Source organism: Desmodus rotundus, chromosome 12 (assembly GCF_022682495.2).
Source record: "Desmodus rotundus isolate HL8 chromosome 12, HLdesRot8A.1, whole genome shotgun sequence".
Lineage (NCBI taxonomy): Eukaryota > Metazoa > Chordata > Mammalia > Chiroptera > Phyllostomidae > Desmodus > Desmodus rotundus.
The window spans coordinates 35,551,241-35,569,355 of NC_071398.1; the positions used below are offsets into that span (position 1 = coordinate 35,551,241).

Here is an 18,115-nt window from a genome sequence, read left to right on the forward strand (position 1 = left end):
TTTTCCTCTAAACATTGTTTTAGCTGCATATCAGTGGTCATATTTTATGTTTTTATTTTCTAATTCCATCATTTCTTCTTTCACCAGTGGCTATTTAGAAATCTTAATTTCCAAACAATTTGGGATTTATATTCTTTCTGTTCTGATTTCAAGGTTATCATACTTTGCTGTGTATAATGTGCATCCACATTTTTGGTCTAAACTTTCAGGAAAAAAATCTTTCATTTCAGTTTTTAAATTAAATTATTTATTTATTTAATTTAGAAACAGAACTGATTATCATATTTCAGGGTATTATTTTGCATACGGATATCCTTACTGCTTTCTAGATTACACTTAACGAATAAGTATAAATAACGTAATTAAAAACATTTATATAGATACGGAATTAGTACTACCCATGTATAATGTGCATCCTTATTTTTCCCTCAAAGATTTGGGCAGAAAAGTGCACATTATACACGGCAAAATATGGTAATTCTACTGTAATCAGTGATCGGTTTCTGTATTTTATCACTTTGAAATTTGTTAAAACTTCCAACATATGACTTTAAGATAAGTGTTTCTTGGGTACTTGAAGAGAGCACACAATGTGTAGTTGCCTGCTGTGGGGCTCTGCCTGTGTCAGTTAAGCCAGGCTGATTAACTCTGATTGTGTGTGTCTTCTGCATCTCCCCCGGTTTGTCTACTTGTTCTGTCACCACAGAGGTCTGAGCAAGTCTTAAACTTTGCATTGTGGGTTTCTTTCTTCTCTCATTCAGTCAATTGTATAAATGGACTTTATTGAAATAAAATTTACACACAATAAGATTCCTTATGTGCATAATTCAGTAAGTTTTAAAAACAGCTTTATTGGAATATAATTTGTATACATTACAGTTGACCCAGTAAGGTGTACAATTAAACAGCTTCTATATGTTTATAGATTTGTGCAGTTATCATCACAATCAATTTTAGAATATTTTCATCATCCCAAAAGAAACCCTATTCCCATTAGGAAGTCATTCCCCTTCCCCCTAACAACCACTAATCTACTTTCTATCTCCAGGGATTTGCCTGTTCTAGCATTTGATATAAATGAAAGCATGTAATGTGTGGCCTTTCTTATCTGGCTTCTTTCATTTAGCATGTTTTCAAAATTCATCCGTCTATGTTGAAGCATGAAACAGTTTTGCTCATTTCTATGGCTGCAAAATATTCCATTTGATAGCTACATACCACATTATGTTTCAATGTTTATCCGTTGATGGACACGTGTTTGCTCTCACCTTTTAGCTGTTAAGAATGATGCCGTCTTAAGCATTGATGTACCAGTCTTTGTGTGCATTGAATATATATTCCATTCCCTCGTGTATACACCTAGGCGTGGGATTTCTGATTCTCGTGGTAACTCTGTGTTAAACTTTTTGAGGAACTGTCCAACTAGTTTCCCAAGTGACTGTACCAATTTACATTCCCTCCAGCAACGTCTGAAGGTTTCAGTTTCTTCACATCCTCACCAACGCTTGTTATTATCTATCTTTTTGGTTTTTGTTTGTATTTCCTTGGTAGCTGATGAACATCTTTTCTTGTGCTTTTTTGCCATTTGTTTATTTCCTTTAGAAAGACATCTATTCAGTTCCTTTGCCCATTTTTAAATTCTGTTGTAATTTTATTGTTGCATTGTAAGATTTCTGTTTATATTCTGGATACTACAACATGTAATTTCTGAGAAATTTCTTCCATTCTGTGTGTTGCCTTTTCACTTTCATGAAGTGTCCTGTGACACACAAGAGCTTTTAATTTTGATGAAGTCTAGTTTATCTGTTGTCCCTCAGTTGTTTGTGCTTTAGGTGTCATTATCTAAGAAACTATTGCCTCTCTCTTCTAAGAACTTTGTAGTTTTAGCTCTTTCGTTCAGGTCTTTGGTTTAGTTAGAGTTAATTTCTGTACATAGTGTGAGATAGGGATCAAATTTCATTCTGTTCTGTGTGAATGTCCAGTTGTTCCAGCACCATTTGTTGAAAAGATGGTCTTTTCCCTATTGCATTTTCTTGGCATCCTTGTCAAAAGTCAGTTGACCAAAGACAAATATTGCATAATTCCACTGATATGAAATAGCCAAGTTCATGGAGACATAAAATAGAATAGTGGCTACTAGCAGCTGGGGCAAACAAGGGGTGGGGAATTAGTGTTTAATGAGGACAGAGTTTCAGTCTGGGATGCTGAGAAAGTGCTGGAGATGCGCGGCAGTGATGGCCGCACAACAGTGTGAACGTGCTCAATGCCACTGAACTGCACACTTAAAACTAGCTGCAAGTACGGCCTGGGGGAGGTAGACAGTGACATTGTAGTAACCACGTATGGTCCCAGGTGGGTGTTGGAAATATTGGGCTGAACACTGTAAAGTATATGATTGTCTAATCACAATGCTGTAGCCCTGAAAGTGATACAAAACAATATTACGTGTAAACTGTCATTGAAAAATAAATTTTAGAAATGGCTTGAATGGTACATTTTATGTGTATGTGTATTTTACCACAGTAAAAAAATCAATTGCCTACAAATTTATGTGTTTGTTTTTAGATTCTAAATTATATATATATATCTTTACTTATATATAAAGATATACATATATATATCTTTATGCCAGTACCACACTGTCTTTATTACCTAGCTTTATGGTAAGTTTTTAAGTCAGAGAGTGTCAATCCTCTAATTTTATCTTTGTTTTTCAAGATTGTTTTGGCTATTTTGGGCCCCTTGAATTTCCATATAAATTTTAGGATCAGCTTTTGAATTTTTGTAAAGAAGCCCACTGTGTTTTTGGTTGAAATTGCATTAAATCTGCAGATCAATTTGGGGAGTATTGTCATCCTAACAAAATTAATTCCTCCAATCCACAAACATGGGGTGCTTTTCCATTTATTTAGACCATCTTTATTATTTTTGAGTGATGTTTTATAATTTTTACTGTTTGAGCCTTGAACTTGTCTTGTTAAAAGTTATTCCTAAGTATTTTATTCCTCTTGATGCCATTGTAAATGGAACTGTTTTCTTAATTTCATTTCCAGAGTATTTATTGCTAGTATTTGGACATATGACTGATTTTTGTATGTTGATCATGTATCTGGTAAACTTACTGAGCTTGTTTACCCGCTCTGACATGTGTTTTTTGCAGGGTGTGTGTGTGTGTGTGTGTGTGTGTGTGTATTGCTTAGATTTTCTATCTACAAGATCATGTCATCTACAGCGATAGTTTAACTTCTTTTTGCACTGTCTCGGTGCCCTTTCTTTCTTTTCCTTACCTGGCTGACCCAGCTAGAATTCCCAGCAAAATGCTGAATGGAAGCAGAGAGGGAGCACGTCCTTGTGCTGTTCCTCATCTCAGGGGAAAGACTTTAGTCTTTGACCGTCAAGTCTGATGTTAGCTGTGGGATCTTTATAGCTACACTTTATCGGGTTGAGAAAGTTCCCTTCTCTTTCCAGTTTATTGAGTTTTTTACATCATGAAAAGGTGTTGGGTTTTGTAGGATGCTTTTTCTACATCTATGTGGTTTTGTCCCATATTCTGTTAATATTGATTACATTGATTATTTTTGTATGTTGAAGTAACCTTGTGTTCCTGGGATAAATCCCACTTGGTCATAGTGTGCATCCCTTTTATTGTTGGTGAATTCTGTTTGCCGTGATTTTGTTGAAGATGTTTTTGTGTCTGTGTTTTTAAGGGATTTTCATCTATAGTTTTCTTGTGCTGTTTTTGTCTGGTTTTGGTATTAGGGTAATACTGACCTCATAGAATGAGTTGAAAGTGTTTCTTCCTCTTCTAGTTTTTGTAAGAGTTTATGAAGAATTGGTGTTAATTCTTTAAATGTTTGGTAGAATTCACTAGTGAAGGCATTTGATCTTGGACTTGTCTTTGTAAGTGTTTTGATTACTAATTCAATCTCTTTATTTTATTTTTTTATATATTATATTGATTATGCTATTACAGTTGTCCCATTTTCCCCCCTTCACTCCCCTCCACCCTGCACACCCCCTCCCACCCGCATTCCCTCCCTTTAGCTCATGTCTGTGGGTCATACATATAAGTTCTTTGGCTTCTACATTTCCTATACTATTCTTACCCTCCCCCGGTCTATTTTCTACCTACCATTTATGCTACTTATTCTCTGTACCTTTCCCCCCTCTCTCCCGCTCCTGCTCCGCTATTGATAACCCTCCATGTGATCTCCATTTCTGTGGTTCTGTTCCTATTCTAGTTGTTTGCTTAGTTTGCTTTTGTTTTTGTTTTAGGTGTGGTTGTTAATAACTGTGAGTTTGCTGTCATTTTATGGTTCATATATTTTATCTTCTTTTTCTTAGATAAATCCCTTTAACATTTCATATAATAAGGGCTTGGTGATGATGAACTCCTTTAACTTGACCTTATCTGGGAAGCACTTTATCTGCCCTTCCATTCTAAATGAAAGCTTTGCTGCATAGAGCAATCTTGAATGTAGGTCCTTGCCTTTCATGACTTGGAATACTTCTTTCCAGCCCCTTCTTGCCTGCAAGGTTTCTTTTGATAAATCAGCTGAGAGTCTTATGGGAACTCATTTGTAGGTAATTGATTCCTTTTCTCTTGCAGCTTTTAATATTCTCTCTTTATCTTTAAACTTTGGTGTTTTAATTATGATGTGTCTTGGAGTGGGCCTCTTTGTATCCATCATAACTGGGACTCTGTACTTCCTGGACCATGTCTATTTCCTTCACCAAATTAGAATTTTCTTTCATTATTTTTTCAAAGGATTTACAATTTCTTCCTCTTTCTCTTCTCCTTCTGGCACCCCTATGATACAAATGTTGGACCTCTTGAAGTTGTTCCAGAGACTGTTTACATTCTCCACATTTTTTGGATTCTTTTTTCTTCTTGTTGTTCTGATTGGTTGGTTTTTGCTTCATTATGTTCCAAATCCTTGATCTGATTCTTGGCTTCATCCACTCTATTGTTGTGTCCCTGTAAATTGTTCTTTATTTCACTTATCGTAGCCTTTGTTTCTGACTGGGTCCTTTTTATGCCACTGAGGTCCTCACTAAGTTCCTTGGGCATCCTCAAAACCAGTGTTTTGAACTCTGCATGTGATAGATTGCTTATCTCTATTTCGTTTAGCCCTTTGGAGTTGTGTTCTTTTCTTTCACTTGGGCCATGTTTCTTTGTCTCCTCATTTTGGCAGCCTCCCTGTGTTTGTTCCTATGTATTAGGTAGAGCTGCTTTGACTCTGTGTCTTGGTAGTATGGCCTAATGTAGTAGGTGTCCTATAGAGTCCAGTGGCACAGCCTCCTATTACCCAAGCTGGGCACTCGAGGTGCACCCTTTGTGTGAGTTAAGTACACCCTTCTCTTATAGTTGAGCCTCGGTTGCTGTTGGCAGGTCAATGGGAGGGATTTACCCAGGTCAGTCAGCTGCAAAGACTGGCTGTGACCACTGACCACCAACCTCCACCCTCTGTGCAGGATCAGCTGTACAGGGGTAGGGTGGTGGTTCTCCAAAGTGGTCTGTAGCTGTCCACTGGGTGTGTTGGTCCTGGGGTTTCTTGAGTGGTGCAGGCCAAGGTCAGCCTCCACCTGTGTTTTACCTGGGGCCATGCTGCTTGTGCTATAAAGCAATCTGAGATGGCTGCTACTTGTGCTGGGCTTGGAGATTCCCAGGTGGAGCCAAGCTGTGAATCTAGGCTGGTTGCTGCTAGTGCCGGGCCTGGGGCTCACTGAGGCCAGCTGTTGCTTGTTTGAGAGGATTTAGGAAGGTGTGAAGCATAAGCCAAGACCAGATTCATATGGAAAAGCAGCTTGGGTGGGGCAGAGCCTCTGGGGACCTCCAAGGTGGGCCAAACAGTGTTAGCCAGGGTGATAGAGTCTCAGATATGGGACCAGCCTACTGGCTCTATCAAGGAAGGGCTTAGAAAAGGGACAGTGGCCTCTGCTCACCTTGATGTCAGACACTTTAGTTTCTCCCTGTATGCCACTGGTGCCTTTCAGTCTGCCACCCCAGCGTTGGAGCTGAGGAGGAGTCAGTCTGAGCAGGCGTGTCCCTGTGTGGGTCCTTTAAGAACCACTTGTGGCTCCAGAAGTTTCTCCCACTGACTCAATCCCTGCTGGTCTTTGTAGCCAGAAGTTGTAGGTACATATCTTCCTAGCACTGGTACCCTGGGCTGGGGGACCTGGGACTCTTTGCTCCCAAGATATCCCTTCCAAAATTTTATCCACCACACGTGGGTGAGGGACCAGCCCGTTCCATGTCTGCTCCCTTCCTACCTGTCTGGATGGATGTGGTTTCTTTAATTCTGTACTTGTCAGACTTCCATTCACCTTGATTTCTTTTTTCTTTTTTTTTTAACATTTTAAAAGATTTTATTTTTTCTTCTTTTTTAAAAAGTATTGTTGTTGAAGTACAATTGTCTCCATTTCCCCCCCTCAACTTCATTTCTGACGGTTCTCAGTGATGGTTGTTCTAAATTTTAGTTGTAATTTTGATGTGGTTGTACAAGGACATGTTAAAAATCTAGTTTGCTTTAACTCAACTTAATTTCAATAGTATACAAAACTTAGCTCCTATATAGCTCCATTTCCCTTCTCCTTTATGCTGTTATTGCATACAGATCAATTGCTTGTATACTTTGTGTTCATAAACACAGATTTACAATTACTGCTTTGTGTAGTTGTATTTTAAGTTAGGAGAAGAAAGGCATCATAACCAAAAACTACACTTACACTGTCTGTGTACTTGCTCATGTCACTACCTTTACCAGTGCTCTTTTGTTCTTTGAGTTGATTTGAATTGCTCTCTAGTGTCTTTTCATTGCAGTTTGAAGGGTTTCCTTTAGTATTCTTCATAGGATAGGTCTCCTGGGAATGAATTCTCTTGGCTTTTGTTCATCTGAGACTGTTTTAATTTGTTTCATTCTTGAAGCACAGTTTAGCTGAATATAGAATCTCGGTTGACAGTGTTTTTCTTTGAGCACTTTGAATATGTCATCCTACTGCCTTGTGGCCTCTGTAGTTTTTGATAAGAAAGCAGCCTTCAGTCTTATTGAGGATTCTCTGTATGTAATGAATTGTTTTTCTCTTGCTACTTGCAAGATTCTTTGTCTTTCAACAGTTTATGATTATGATGTGTCTAGGTGTGGATCTCTTTCATTTTATCTTACTTGGAGTTCCTTTAGCTTTATTTGTAGATTAATGTTGTTCATTAAATTGGCAAAATTTTAGGCCATTATGTTTTCAAATGTTCTTCTGCTCCTATCTCCTTTTATTCTGAGTCTCCCATTATGTGTATGTTGCTATACTTGGTGGAAGAAGATAAACTCTCAGCCTAGCAAGGATGGAAGATGGCAGCTGGTTCCACAACTGGTTACACTTAGAGGACGTGGCCTGGGCTACCTTGTCTGCTGCAAGAATAAGCATCAGGCCTTCTCTGGGCCAGCAGGTCATTAAATTAAAGTTCATGGTCCCCTCTTAGTCATGGTGTGCATGTCTTCAATGAGGTATTTCTCGCTGGGAAATGACAGATTATTGAACTAATGAGCTTGATTTGTTTTTTCTCTATAGGTTCAATGTTAACAACACTATTCTTCATCCAGAGATTGTGGAATGGTAAGTACAGCCTGGGGCTACATTGGCTATTCCTTGTGCTCAGCTTGGGAAGGTGAAAGACCCTGCTCTTCCTGCCCACGCCAACGCAGAGTGCCCATCAGACAAGCCAGTTTCTAGAGCCTCTTCTCCTAGACTGTCCTCTTTGTTTTTGTTTGTCCGTTGGTTGGGGTTTTTTTGAAAGGACATGAGTCATTTGAATGTCAATTAAATTTATCTTATCTTTTCATTTATTTTCACTCTTTCAAAACTCCTTCTATAAATAAGCCAACCTTATGTAGCTCAGTTAAAGTAGATAGTGAGAAGAATAAAAATAAATATACATAATCCTATTACTGAAAGGTAAACATGTTTTCCTCATGCCGTGCATCTGTCTTGAGTAGTCGGCATCCTGTCATACATGTTTTTATGTTGCCTACTTCCTTCCCTTGATGTTGGCAGCCCCTACCTACAGCATAACTAGTTTCTGGTTGGTCAAAGCAAGACAAGCTTTCTCAGGTTGGGTGTTGCCTCTGTGGACCCTGGGAGTGACTCTCCAACTCTGGTGTGCCATCCTAATCATTGAGTTTTCTTCCTAATCATTGAGTTGCTCTTTGATAGCACCCAAACATTTTTCTTCATTATATGGCTGCACTTACCATGAATGTAGGGGAGAGGTAAGGGAGGGCCTTTGCCACATCATCACCTGACAGGGAGGTATGCAGACTCCTCATGTCTGATCTAAGGCCGTGTGGTCACATTTCTCCATCTAGTTGGGACAGCTCACTCACCTGGTCTTAGAACTTGGGAACAGTGACCTAAAGAATGAGTAGGAGTTGGCTGGTGAGGTTGGGGAAAGCATGGAGTGGATGAGAAGGAGAGAATAATACAGTCTGAGGGTCCACTTGTTCAACGGCTGGAGACAAGGGAAAGGGTAATGGCCTCGTGTGGCTAGCGTAGAGCTACACACTGGGGAAGTGGCTCCAGTGGGGGATTGGAGACTTGGGCGGGAGGTGGGTTGGCCATGGTGTCAACTTAGACTTTGTCTTGAGACTAATGGGAACCAAAAGAAAACTTTGAAAGATTTAAGCAGGGGAAGGGTAGGATTGGGTTTTGCATTCTAAAAAGTAATTTTAGCTTTAGACTGAGACTCAATTGTAGGGCGAGGGTGTGAACAGGCTGCCAGATAGGAGGCTGTCGCGGGGCCTAGGCGGCAATGGAGGGCTGTGTGATGGAGTCAAGATGTAAAGTGTCAGTCAGGGTGAATGCTCCTGAGAGGAGCATTCGACAACTGAGTGAAGGGTGAAGTTCAAAGTGACTCTGGGTTTTTGTCCTGAACATCTGGGGACAAAAAAGGGGGGTGGCTGGGAGGAACAGATTCTGTAGCTGATAGATCAAGGACTTGTCTGGTGTGTGTTGATTTTGAGTCAGGTGCCAGTGGGAGAGAGGCTGGGCAGGAGGTGAAGATCTGGGGGCTGTGGACAGGCGTTGGTGCCGACCCCCCGGGGAGCTGCTGGGCAGGCACGCCAGCCTAGCTGGTCAGCAGCTCTGGCCCAGTGCCCACTGCAGCCACACTCTCTGCGGGTGGGACCTATGTCCTTCTAGTACATGGCCGCCTCTTGTTACTATAAAGTAACACATGCTGGGCTCATCTCTAGCCCCCCGCTGACAGAAGAATAAATCCTGGATACTCAGGAATGGACTGAGTCCACTTACACTCCACACACGGCATTCCCTCATGGCTGCTTAGAGTCGGACGCTTACAGATGAGAGCTAAATTGTGCGCTCCAGCATCTCCGAAGGGACATGTCATTAGTTCTTCACTTTAGAACAGGCACGCTTTAATTCTAATGACATTTCCAAGGCTTGGAAGTGGATTCCACGTTCATAAGAACACATTCCAACTTTATTAAAGCCAGCAGCAGAGAGGACTTATTTGGCATTTGATGGCAGTAGAACTATTTTAGAAATGTCACATTGTCCTTACTGCCTCGGGGGTGTGTTTTAATAGTGTGGGTGCTGGCGTCGGTAGTGATGGCAGCATGCTCAGCAAGAGCCACAGTGGCCCTCCTCTAGTTGCTGTGAGAAGGACTCTGGCTGGGATGGTGGCAGGTCCCTCATCTACAGGAGGGAGGAGCTCTTCATAACCTTAAATTATGGCTCACTGCTGCATCTTTGGGCCCCTAGGGCCTGAATGCTTCTACCATCGTCTGTCTCTAGGCCCATGGAGAGAAGCTGCCTGGTGTAATGGATGAACCACCCCCCTTGGGCAAATCTAAATTCTAACCCCAGCCCACTCCCCTTGGAAAGTCACTGAACTTTGTTGACCCCCAGCCTCTCTGTCTGTAAAGATCCCACTTCCAAACACCAACACATTGGAGGTTGGATTTCAGCCTGAATTTTGGAGGGAGACAAACACTCGGTCTGCAGCACTGATCCTCCGTTTCCCCTCCTACAGAGTAGGAGTGGTCTCCCTTGATGGGTGGCTGAGGAATTCAGTGAGAGCGCCAGTGCTGACACAGCTGAGTTGTTCAGGACAGTGGCTGTAGCCTCTCGAGACTTTCTGTGTGCCAGGTCTTCTGCCAAGCACTTGCCACATGTCACCCTCTTTAAAGAGATATTTTATGTTGTTATGAGGGGGGCTACTCTGATTACCCTAATGCTACAGATGAGAAAACTGAGGGATTTGCCCAAGAAAAAGCTGGGAGCTGAGCCAGCCCGATGATTCCGGGATCTTGTGCTGCCCCTCACAGCTCTGAGGAGCACCCCAGGGCGGGGGCGCACCTGAGGGTCAGCCGCTCTCCATCCACTCTTGGCCACTGGACATGCGGGGGTGCTCAGAGCCCCCAGAGTGGGTCTCGTGTGAGGCCAGCATATGGGGGGTGCACCACGCCTCCTGCCACCGACACGCACCCGGGCCCCTGCTTAGCCACTAGGCTGGGGACCTGGGGTGCCTCCCGGAGCTGGGCTGATGGGGAGGCGGCGAGCAGCCTCTCCCAGTGCTCCCCGAGCTTCCTTTCCCGTTTTTGCTTGGGTGTCATTCATTTCCTTTTGGTGACTGCTTTATTGTTTTCCATTCTCTCAAGCAGTGCCTTTTTGATTTCCTGTAAATTCCTCTATAATCATACTCTTCCCCACAAACATGAGATTATAACTGATAATTTCTCTTCCTGTGCTGGTATTGCAGTTTGAATGTGGAGGTCAAAAGTTGAAACTTAATAAGAGCAGGCATCTCACTTCCATAATTTAGGCTGTGGTTCTCCTTTTCTGTTCTGCAGATGATTAAATTGATCTGAAGGCGGGATGGGAAATAAAAGGAGATGCTTTCATACCGTCTAATAGTGCAGTGCCTTGGGTTTCAGGGAAGTACCTCCGGAAGCGACACGGGAGAGCTAGCATGTCAGCAGGTGCCCTGTGCCTTCTTGGGTTTTACGTGAGACTGAATTGAGTCACAGGTCAGTTTTAGACTGTTAATTACCCCAAGCAAAGGTGTCTTGTCTGTGTTAATCAGGCAGTGAGGTAACAGGTCTGTGTCTCCCGCCTGTCCATTCCCTGGAGATGGGGAGCTGTGGGTGGTTCAGGAGCAGAAGCACACCAGGATCTGAGGTCCTGGCAGTATGTCCCAAACTGGAAAAGGTATGTTGCTGATGGCCTGGATTTTTGGTGTGTATGTGAAAAGTGTTCCAGTAGGGTTGCTGTCTTTGTCTCCCGGTGCATAGGCATTTAACCCTAAGTTGACGAGAAACCCAAGTGGCAAGTGGGATTCTAAGCAGCGTGAGAGCTGGACACATGGTGCACCAGAAGGCTGGAGGTAGGATGTGGGAGCATCAGGCGATGGCCTGGGTGTGGAGGTGGCCGTCCCATGCCTCCCCCGCACGTGGCCCATGTCAGCCTGGCCCAGTCAGGCCTCAGGCCCACTGGGCTCACAGCTGCATTAAGCCATCATTACTTTGTGGCTCCAGTTTCTCTGAGAGGACTTCCTGACTGAGCTTCTTGAACATATGTAATTCCAACCAGCTCTTTCTTTCTGCCCCTGCTGCTGTTCTGGGATTTTACCCTTTGCATCGCTGGGTCATGGGGTGGAAGGAATGGTCTTGGGGGTCCTGTGGGATTGAATTCTCACCGCCCTCTCTCACAGAACCATCCCCATACACTCATCTTCAGGAGAGATGGAGTTCCTGTCCTTCCCACTGGGTTTGGGTGAACACTGTGGTGCTTTGACGCTTACAGACTGATTTTGGAAACACTTCGTCCCGTCTTACTACTGTTTTTGTTGGAGCATCAGACCTCAGTTAACTGGTGTCTTCATCCTGGTTTACTATCCCGAGGCAGTTTTATGGCCTGTGAATATATACAGGAGAAAAACTGCACAAATGAATCTCAGCCTAGTCCAGTTTTTGTCGTTGTAGGGTTTCGGGCCTGCGGCTGGGGACTCTGCGCCTCCCCCTCCTCGCCCTGCCCATGGTGCCGCCTCTGCGGAAGCAGCTCCGAGTGTGCTGGCGCTCACTGGCACGGCCAGGAGCCGGGGCGTGTGAGTGCTCATCTCCCACACACGGCAGCGCCTCCTCCTGCTGCTGGGCGAGCCTGACCTGCCTTCTGTCCAGACTTCTTAAGTGTCATTGGTGTCATCTTGTCCTGAGCCCTGGTCCTCTGATGCTGCATGGAGGAGGTGGCCTTCATCCTCTCTTGGGGATAGAGCCCCTGCGGATCACATTTCTAACCAGGACCTCACACATCCCTGGGCCTGATAAGGCCAGGGTGGAGTGTGGCCTAAGCCCCCCTCACTCCAGCGGCCATTGGGCCTGCAGGGCAGGACCACGGTGGAATTCCCCTTTCCTTGCCTTTTTTGTGCTCAGGAGCCATGGAAATAACCTCATCAGGTTCAGGGCTATGAACTCTTCCTGAAGATGGGAGAAGCTGTGCAGAATGCTAGCTAGTCGTCTTACTCGCTGCAATTATCTCACAAGTTTCCAGAGCTTGGGTCATGGAGAAAACTGGGAGCGACTTCGGGCCCAGAGTGCCCTGCGGATAACCGGGGAAGTCCGCACACAGAGACGGCTATTTTCAGGGCCTTTAAAGCTTGGGTTCAGCTGGGCCAGGCTGGTTTCTCCAGACAACTGCCTTTGTGAGATAATCTGCTGTGATTCCCTCTGATTTTTTTTTTAATGTAACTAAAACATAAGTTCTGAGGAAATCAGCAAGAAGCCTAGCTTGCCATTTTCCCAGAGTAAAATTGGGAAAGAAAGCAAGACCCTGGTCCTTGATGGCTGAAAATGCGTAACATCTCCCAAGGGAGGAGAGCGTGGTCTGGAGGCTCCTTGTCTCCTTTCTCCTTGGGCTGGCTGTGTGCTTTGCCCTGCTCATCTCTAGGACCAGGGTGCTCCAGCCTCGGGGAGGAGACCGAGAGGAGAGCCTGTGGGGTGGGCTCCTGCGGGGTCGAGTCCTGGGGCTGCTCCTTCCCACCTCTGGCTGGGGGTGGGCCATGGCAGTGGAGTTTGTCCTGCCCAGGGCATGCCAGGCTGAGCAGCCCCCCACACTGACCTGGTGAACTTCCCCTGGGGTGGGGGGATATGGCCTCCTTTTCTTTTGAAATGAGGCCATTATCTCTGCTCCTTGAAAGTGTTTCCAGCTTTGGTGCGGTGCCCAGATGCTTTTCTAACCCAAAGTTTCTGTGTGCCTGCTCTGGGCCAGGCACTGTTCCGGCCCTGGGCTGCCCTCCAGGGCTATGGTTTTGGAGGAGACTTAGGTGAAAAAGAGATTACAAGTGTGAGAGCTTGCTGATGATTCCTATAGCGGCCAGGGAACAGAGAGAGCCGGCCTAGCCTGGTGTGGGGGATGGAGGGGCCCCTCCTCCACCTTGAGAAAGGTGCCTCTCCAGTGGGAGCTGGAGGATGAAAGGTCAGCCAAAAGGGATTTAGCAAGTTCCAGGCAGAGGAGTGTGCTGTAGGGGTGGGGCCTGGAGAGCCTCAGGAGTCACCTTGTAGTTTTGACTTCACCCCCAGGACATCTAAAGAGCACTGAAGGTTTTGGGCAAGGACAAGCAAGGTCTGATTTGCATCTCCTAAAGCTCCTCTGCCTGTTAGGGAGCAGACAGGCCTGGAGGCTTGGAGGCCAGCGGAGGCAGGAGAGGCTGTCCAGGCTGGAGGGCGTAGGGTCCTGATGGAGAGAAACAGAGGGTCTGAGAGAGGTTGTGGAGGTGGATTCACAGTCCTTGGTCGTCAGTTGGATGTGGGAGCACTGGGTGGACCAGAGGAAGGTGACTGGGGTGATGCCCGGTTATGTTTCAAGCAGCAGGGATGTCAGAGCTGTGAGCCGAGATGGGCACATGGATGGGCAGGAGCTCCTGTCACATGGAGCTGGGGGTGCCTGGGGGCCTGTGCCAGAGCGGGTGTAGGGTCTAGGACAGAGGAGAGGCAGAGGGCCAGAGGCAAATGCAGCCTGGGCCTCTTTCTACCTGTGTTGTCACTCTGGGCATCCCAGAGAGGCCCACTCGCCCCTTCCCAGGTCCTCGGGCTGGTGCTGAGCAGGGCAGCAGTGAGAAGGAAAGTACCGGGGGCTGCTAGGTCATCCTGTGAACGGATTTGGACCTCAGATGCCCGGGCTGCTCCTCTGAGTCCCGTTTGTGGCTCTGGACCCTCCAGGGCACAGGAATGAGCTTTCTGTTCCCCAGGTAGGGCTGCTCCCAGCACCCTGGTACAAAACCAGAGGCATCTTTACGATGGTAAAGAGCAAACAGTTAGGCTCAGTGTCTGCCCCTCAGGGAGAAGGCATGTTTGTTTGCAGAACTCTCGGTGGGCTTGGGGGTTTGCCTTGTCTACGTTCCCCAGAAGGTTTACCCTCCTGAGAGGGCACCACTGTGCTGTCCAACGCCCTCCTCACTTCCCAGGGACAAAAGGCTGGCTGTCCCGGCTGGACGGTACCACGGAGACTGCAAGGCAGTGGCTCTGGCTGTTTCTGTGACGTCCTCCCTGCCATCCTGTCTACCTCCGCTGAGGCCAGCTCAGGGCGGCCCCGAGGACGGCCAGTGGCTGGATGAGAGGCGCATGGATGAAGGGCAGGTGCTGGTCTGCTGTCGTCAGACACGCTGGCTGTGCTGTCCTCGAGGGCGCTTGAGTGTGTTCTCTCTGAGGCAGGGAGAGGAGGCTTTGTCGAAAGTGGGTCAGGAGGGATGGCTGAGGACGCTGTGCTCCTGATGACTGGCCGTGGCTGCCACTGAAATGCCCGTGACCTGGAGTTGCTTATTGGATATGATGGAGATAGAAAAGGAACATTTATTTAGCTTCTCTGTGTGGGTCTTACTTGGGGATGAGATTGATTGCAAAGACCAGAAACCCTTAACCATATTTGTACAAATTAATAGGCATTTATTGTGAAGGCCCCCTGGCGTCCAGTTGCAGGAAATACAGGGCATCTCTACAAGTCAGCAGGGTCTCTTGGCTGCGCCACCTGACCCCCATAAACCCTTTCTCTCCTTGTTGTTTTTCTGGTGTCCTCCCCTCAGCCTCTGCTTATCTCTTCAGACTGGCTCCTTCCACATTCACTCCTGCGCTTAGGCTGGAAGTGGGTGCACCACATGCCCCCCCATTCCCACTCCCACCTCTGTCTCAGGCAGCAGCCTGAGTCCCCACGGGTGTGGGGAGGGAATGGGGGGCCTCTTCAGCCAACTGAGCAGAGCCCCAAGAGGCAGCACTTGAAGATACAGGTCTGACAGCCCACCCATGTAGACTTCCCTCCATTTGACAGATGAGGAAACTGAGTCTCAGCGAGGCAAGGCTTGTCTTGGTGAAGAGCCTGGGCTTCTTCCCCCACCCACAGCAGTTTCCAGATCTTGTAACTGGAAACAGCCTGCACACCCGAGGCCACCATTAGTTGAGGATGGACAGTGCTTCGTGTTGCTCTCACTCCTTCAGATTGGGGGTCCACCCTGCCGCTACCCCCACGCCTAGGCAGCCCATCTGCAGCCTAACTGGGTACCACCTTGTCCTGTGAAGCTTTCCAGGTTATGCAGGTGTGGCTGCTCCAGGGTCTTTCTGGAGGGGTCCAGCCAGCTACTGCTGGAAGCCCCTGACTTGCCCCTTTGTCTTTCTCCTCCCTCAAGCCGGGTCTTCAAGACGGACATGGAGCTGGAGGTTTTGCGCTACACCAATAGGATCTCCAGCGAGGCTCACCGGGAGGTAAGCAGGCCCTTGGCTTGTTGGAGTTCTGTTCTGGCTGGGGTGGGGGTGGGGGGCAAGCACACTGCTGTGTGGAGGGGCGAGAGGGTGGCATCCAGACAGATGTCTCAGGGAGGCTGCAGTCCCGAGTGCCCGTGGAACAGGCAGGAAGGCCACTTCAGGCCACAGTGATGTCTTTTCTCTGTTCCCCAGTGGGGCCAGGGCAGGGACAGCAGAGGTTCAGGCACCCGCCCTCAGGGAATTCCCCAACATGAAGGCCCCACTTCCAGGAGGATGGGGCTTTCCTTCCCAGAATTCCCAAAGTTCCAGCTTCTTTTTAAAGAATCTTTTGTTCTTACCCACAGTCCGAGCACATTTATTACTGTCCTTCGTTAAATGTCCTCACATCATTCTCTCCGAACCTTCCCCCTTTAGTTCCCCTGAGGAGTAGGAGCAAATCAGGAAGAGCGTTTTGGGAAAGACTGTCAGGGTGACTGGGACAGCCTGGTGCCTGCTTGGTGACAGTCTCAGCTTTGTGTCTGGAGACAGACATGGGTCATTTGTGGACAAGAGAATCTCTTGTATAAGCTCATTTTCTCTGTTTTATTTTATTTTTCAATTATAGTTTACACTCAGTATTATTCCGTATTACTTCCAGGTGTACAGCGCAGAGGGTGGTCATCTTCTTTACACAGGGCTCCCCCAGTAGCTTCCGTGCCTGCTTGGCCCCACTCACAGTTGTGACAATATTACTGACTGTGCTCCCTGTGCTGCGCTTTACACCCCATGACTGTTCTGCAACCACTGGTTTGTCCCTCTTGATCCCTTCTCCTCGTTCACCCAGCTCCCCAGCACCCCTGCCGTCTGGCGGCCACCGGTCTGCCCTCCGTATCTATGAGTCCCTTTTAGTTTCGTTTGTTCATTTTGTTCTTTAGATTCCACACGTAAGTAAAGTCATATGGTATTTGTCTTTGACTTACTTCGCTGAGCATAGTACCCTCTAGGTCCATCCATGGTAAGATTTCATTCTGTTTTACAGATGGTCTAATACTATCCCACTGTATATGCGCACCACCGTATATGCGCACCACCGTATATGCGCACCACCACTGTTTTATCCACTCGTCTACTGGTGGCCTTGTAAATAACACGGCAGTGAATTAGGGGTGCTTACATTCTTTTCGTGGAAGTTAAACAAAGGAGACCTTTAAGGCTGGGCCCCGTGGCTTTCTGAACACTGGGCGTCCGCAGATGCCTTGGTTAGAAGCTCACCGCCTTCAGCCCGCTGCTGATCCCAGCTGGGCGTCTGTCGGCTCCCGAGTGCCTTAAATAAACTGTGTGACTTTGGGGACTTTTTTGTACCACTGTGTGCACATGTCACTCTTTTATTTATTTTTTTTAAGAGGAGATTCTTTTGAAAAAGTGCTAGACGTAATTTATCAGGCGGTGCCACTTACCTGCGTGATACAAACGTCTTTGCTCCTTACCTCTCCTCCAGGTGATGAAGGCTGTAAAAGTGGGAATGAAGGAATACGAGATGGAAAGGTAAGCGGCTGTGTTTCTCTGGGTGAAGATTAAAGTGTGAAAACCGTGATTTATGTTCCCTGAGCGAGTAGCGGGCGGGGTGCCTCCGTGACGCGTGCCCGTCGAGCGGCGTTCCAGCGGGGCCTGGGCATCTTGGGCGAAGAGGGTTTTCCTCGGGCCGTGGCCACCTCGCTGGCACCTGGCAGAGTGTTTGACGGTAATGGCCTGTGATTGCTCTTCAGGCTGCTTTAGTGCCCCATCACTCCAGCCTCTGGACTGTGTTTGTGCAATTTGCAGGAAACTTTACCAAAGAGCTGCTGTTGTGACTCTGAAAGGCGCTAGTGGACGGCTCGCCGTTTTTATGTGTAAACACTGTCACTGCATCCGCTGTGCTTGGACAGCTGGGTCTCAGGATGGCTAAGTGGCTCATAAGGTATTCTGGAGAGCGCCATTGGCCTAGGGCTCCAGACAGGCCTGCAGGGAGCCAGTGCTGCCTGGGGCTGCCCGCCTCCGCGGTGTGGATGGCCCGTCCTGGGGGCGTCGCTCCAGGACCGTGGTCGGCAAACGGCTGCTCATGGCATGAGGAAGCCTGCGGTCAGACCCACACCGCTCCAGTGGCTCCCCTTCCACCCATATCCGGAGTCACCCACCAGTGGCTGCACCATCTGGAAGCTCCCCTGGGGAGAGGTCAAGGAATAGGCTGCCATTTGGCGCCCCCCCTCCCCCACCCCCCACATAATAAGAAATCCACGTTTCATCTCTGCCCCAGTCCCTCGCACAGGGCTTCTAAAACCTTCCGAATTCCCCCAGTGACAGAGTCTGTCGTTATTCATAATGAGCCCCTTTCAGCC

General features: G+C 47.0%; 1 protein-coding gene across 1 annotated transcript in view; it reads left to right on the forward strand.

The window, feature by feature from the left end:
* The window catches only part of PEPD (peptidase D), a 113,956-nt gene that overhangs the window by 35,956 nt on the left and 59,885 nt on the right, over window positions 1-18,115 (forward strand). Inside the window, exons 7-9 of the mRNA XM_024577519.4 lie at window positions 7,567-7,611; window positions 15,686-15,761; window positions 17,239-17,285. Of these exons, the coding sequence (XP_024433287.2) occupies window positions 7,567-7,611; window positions 15,686-15,761; window positions 17,239-17,285 (168 nt within the window). The remainder of the gene's footprint in view (window positions 1-7,566; window positions 7,612-15,685; window positions 15,762-17,238; window positions 17,286-18,115) is intronic.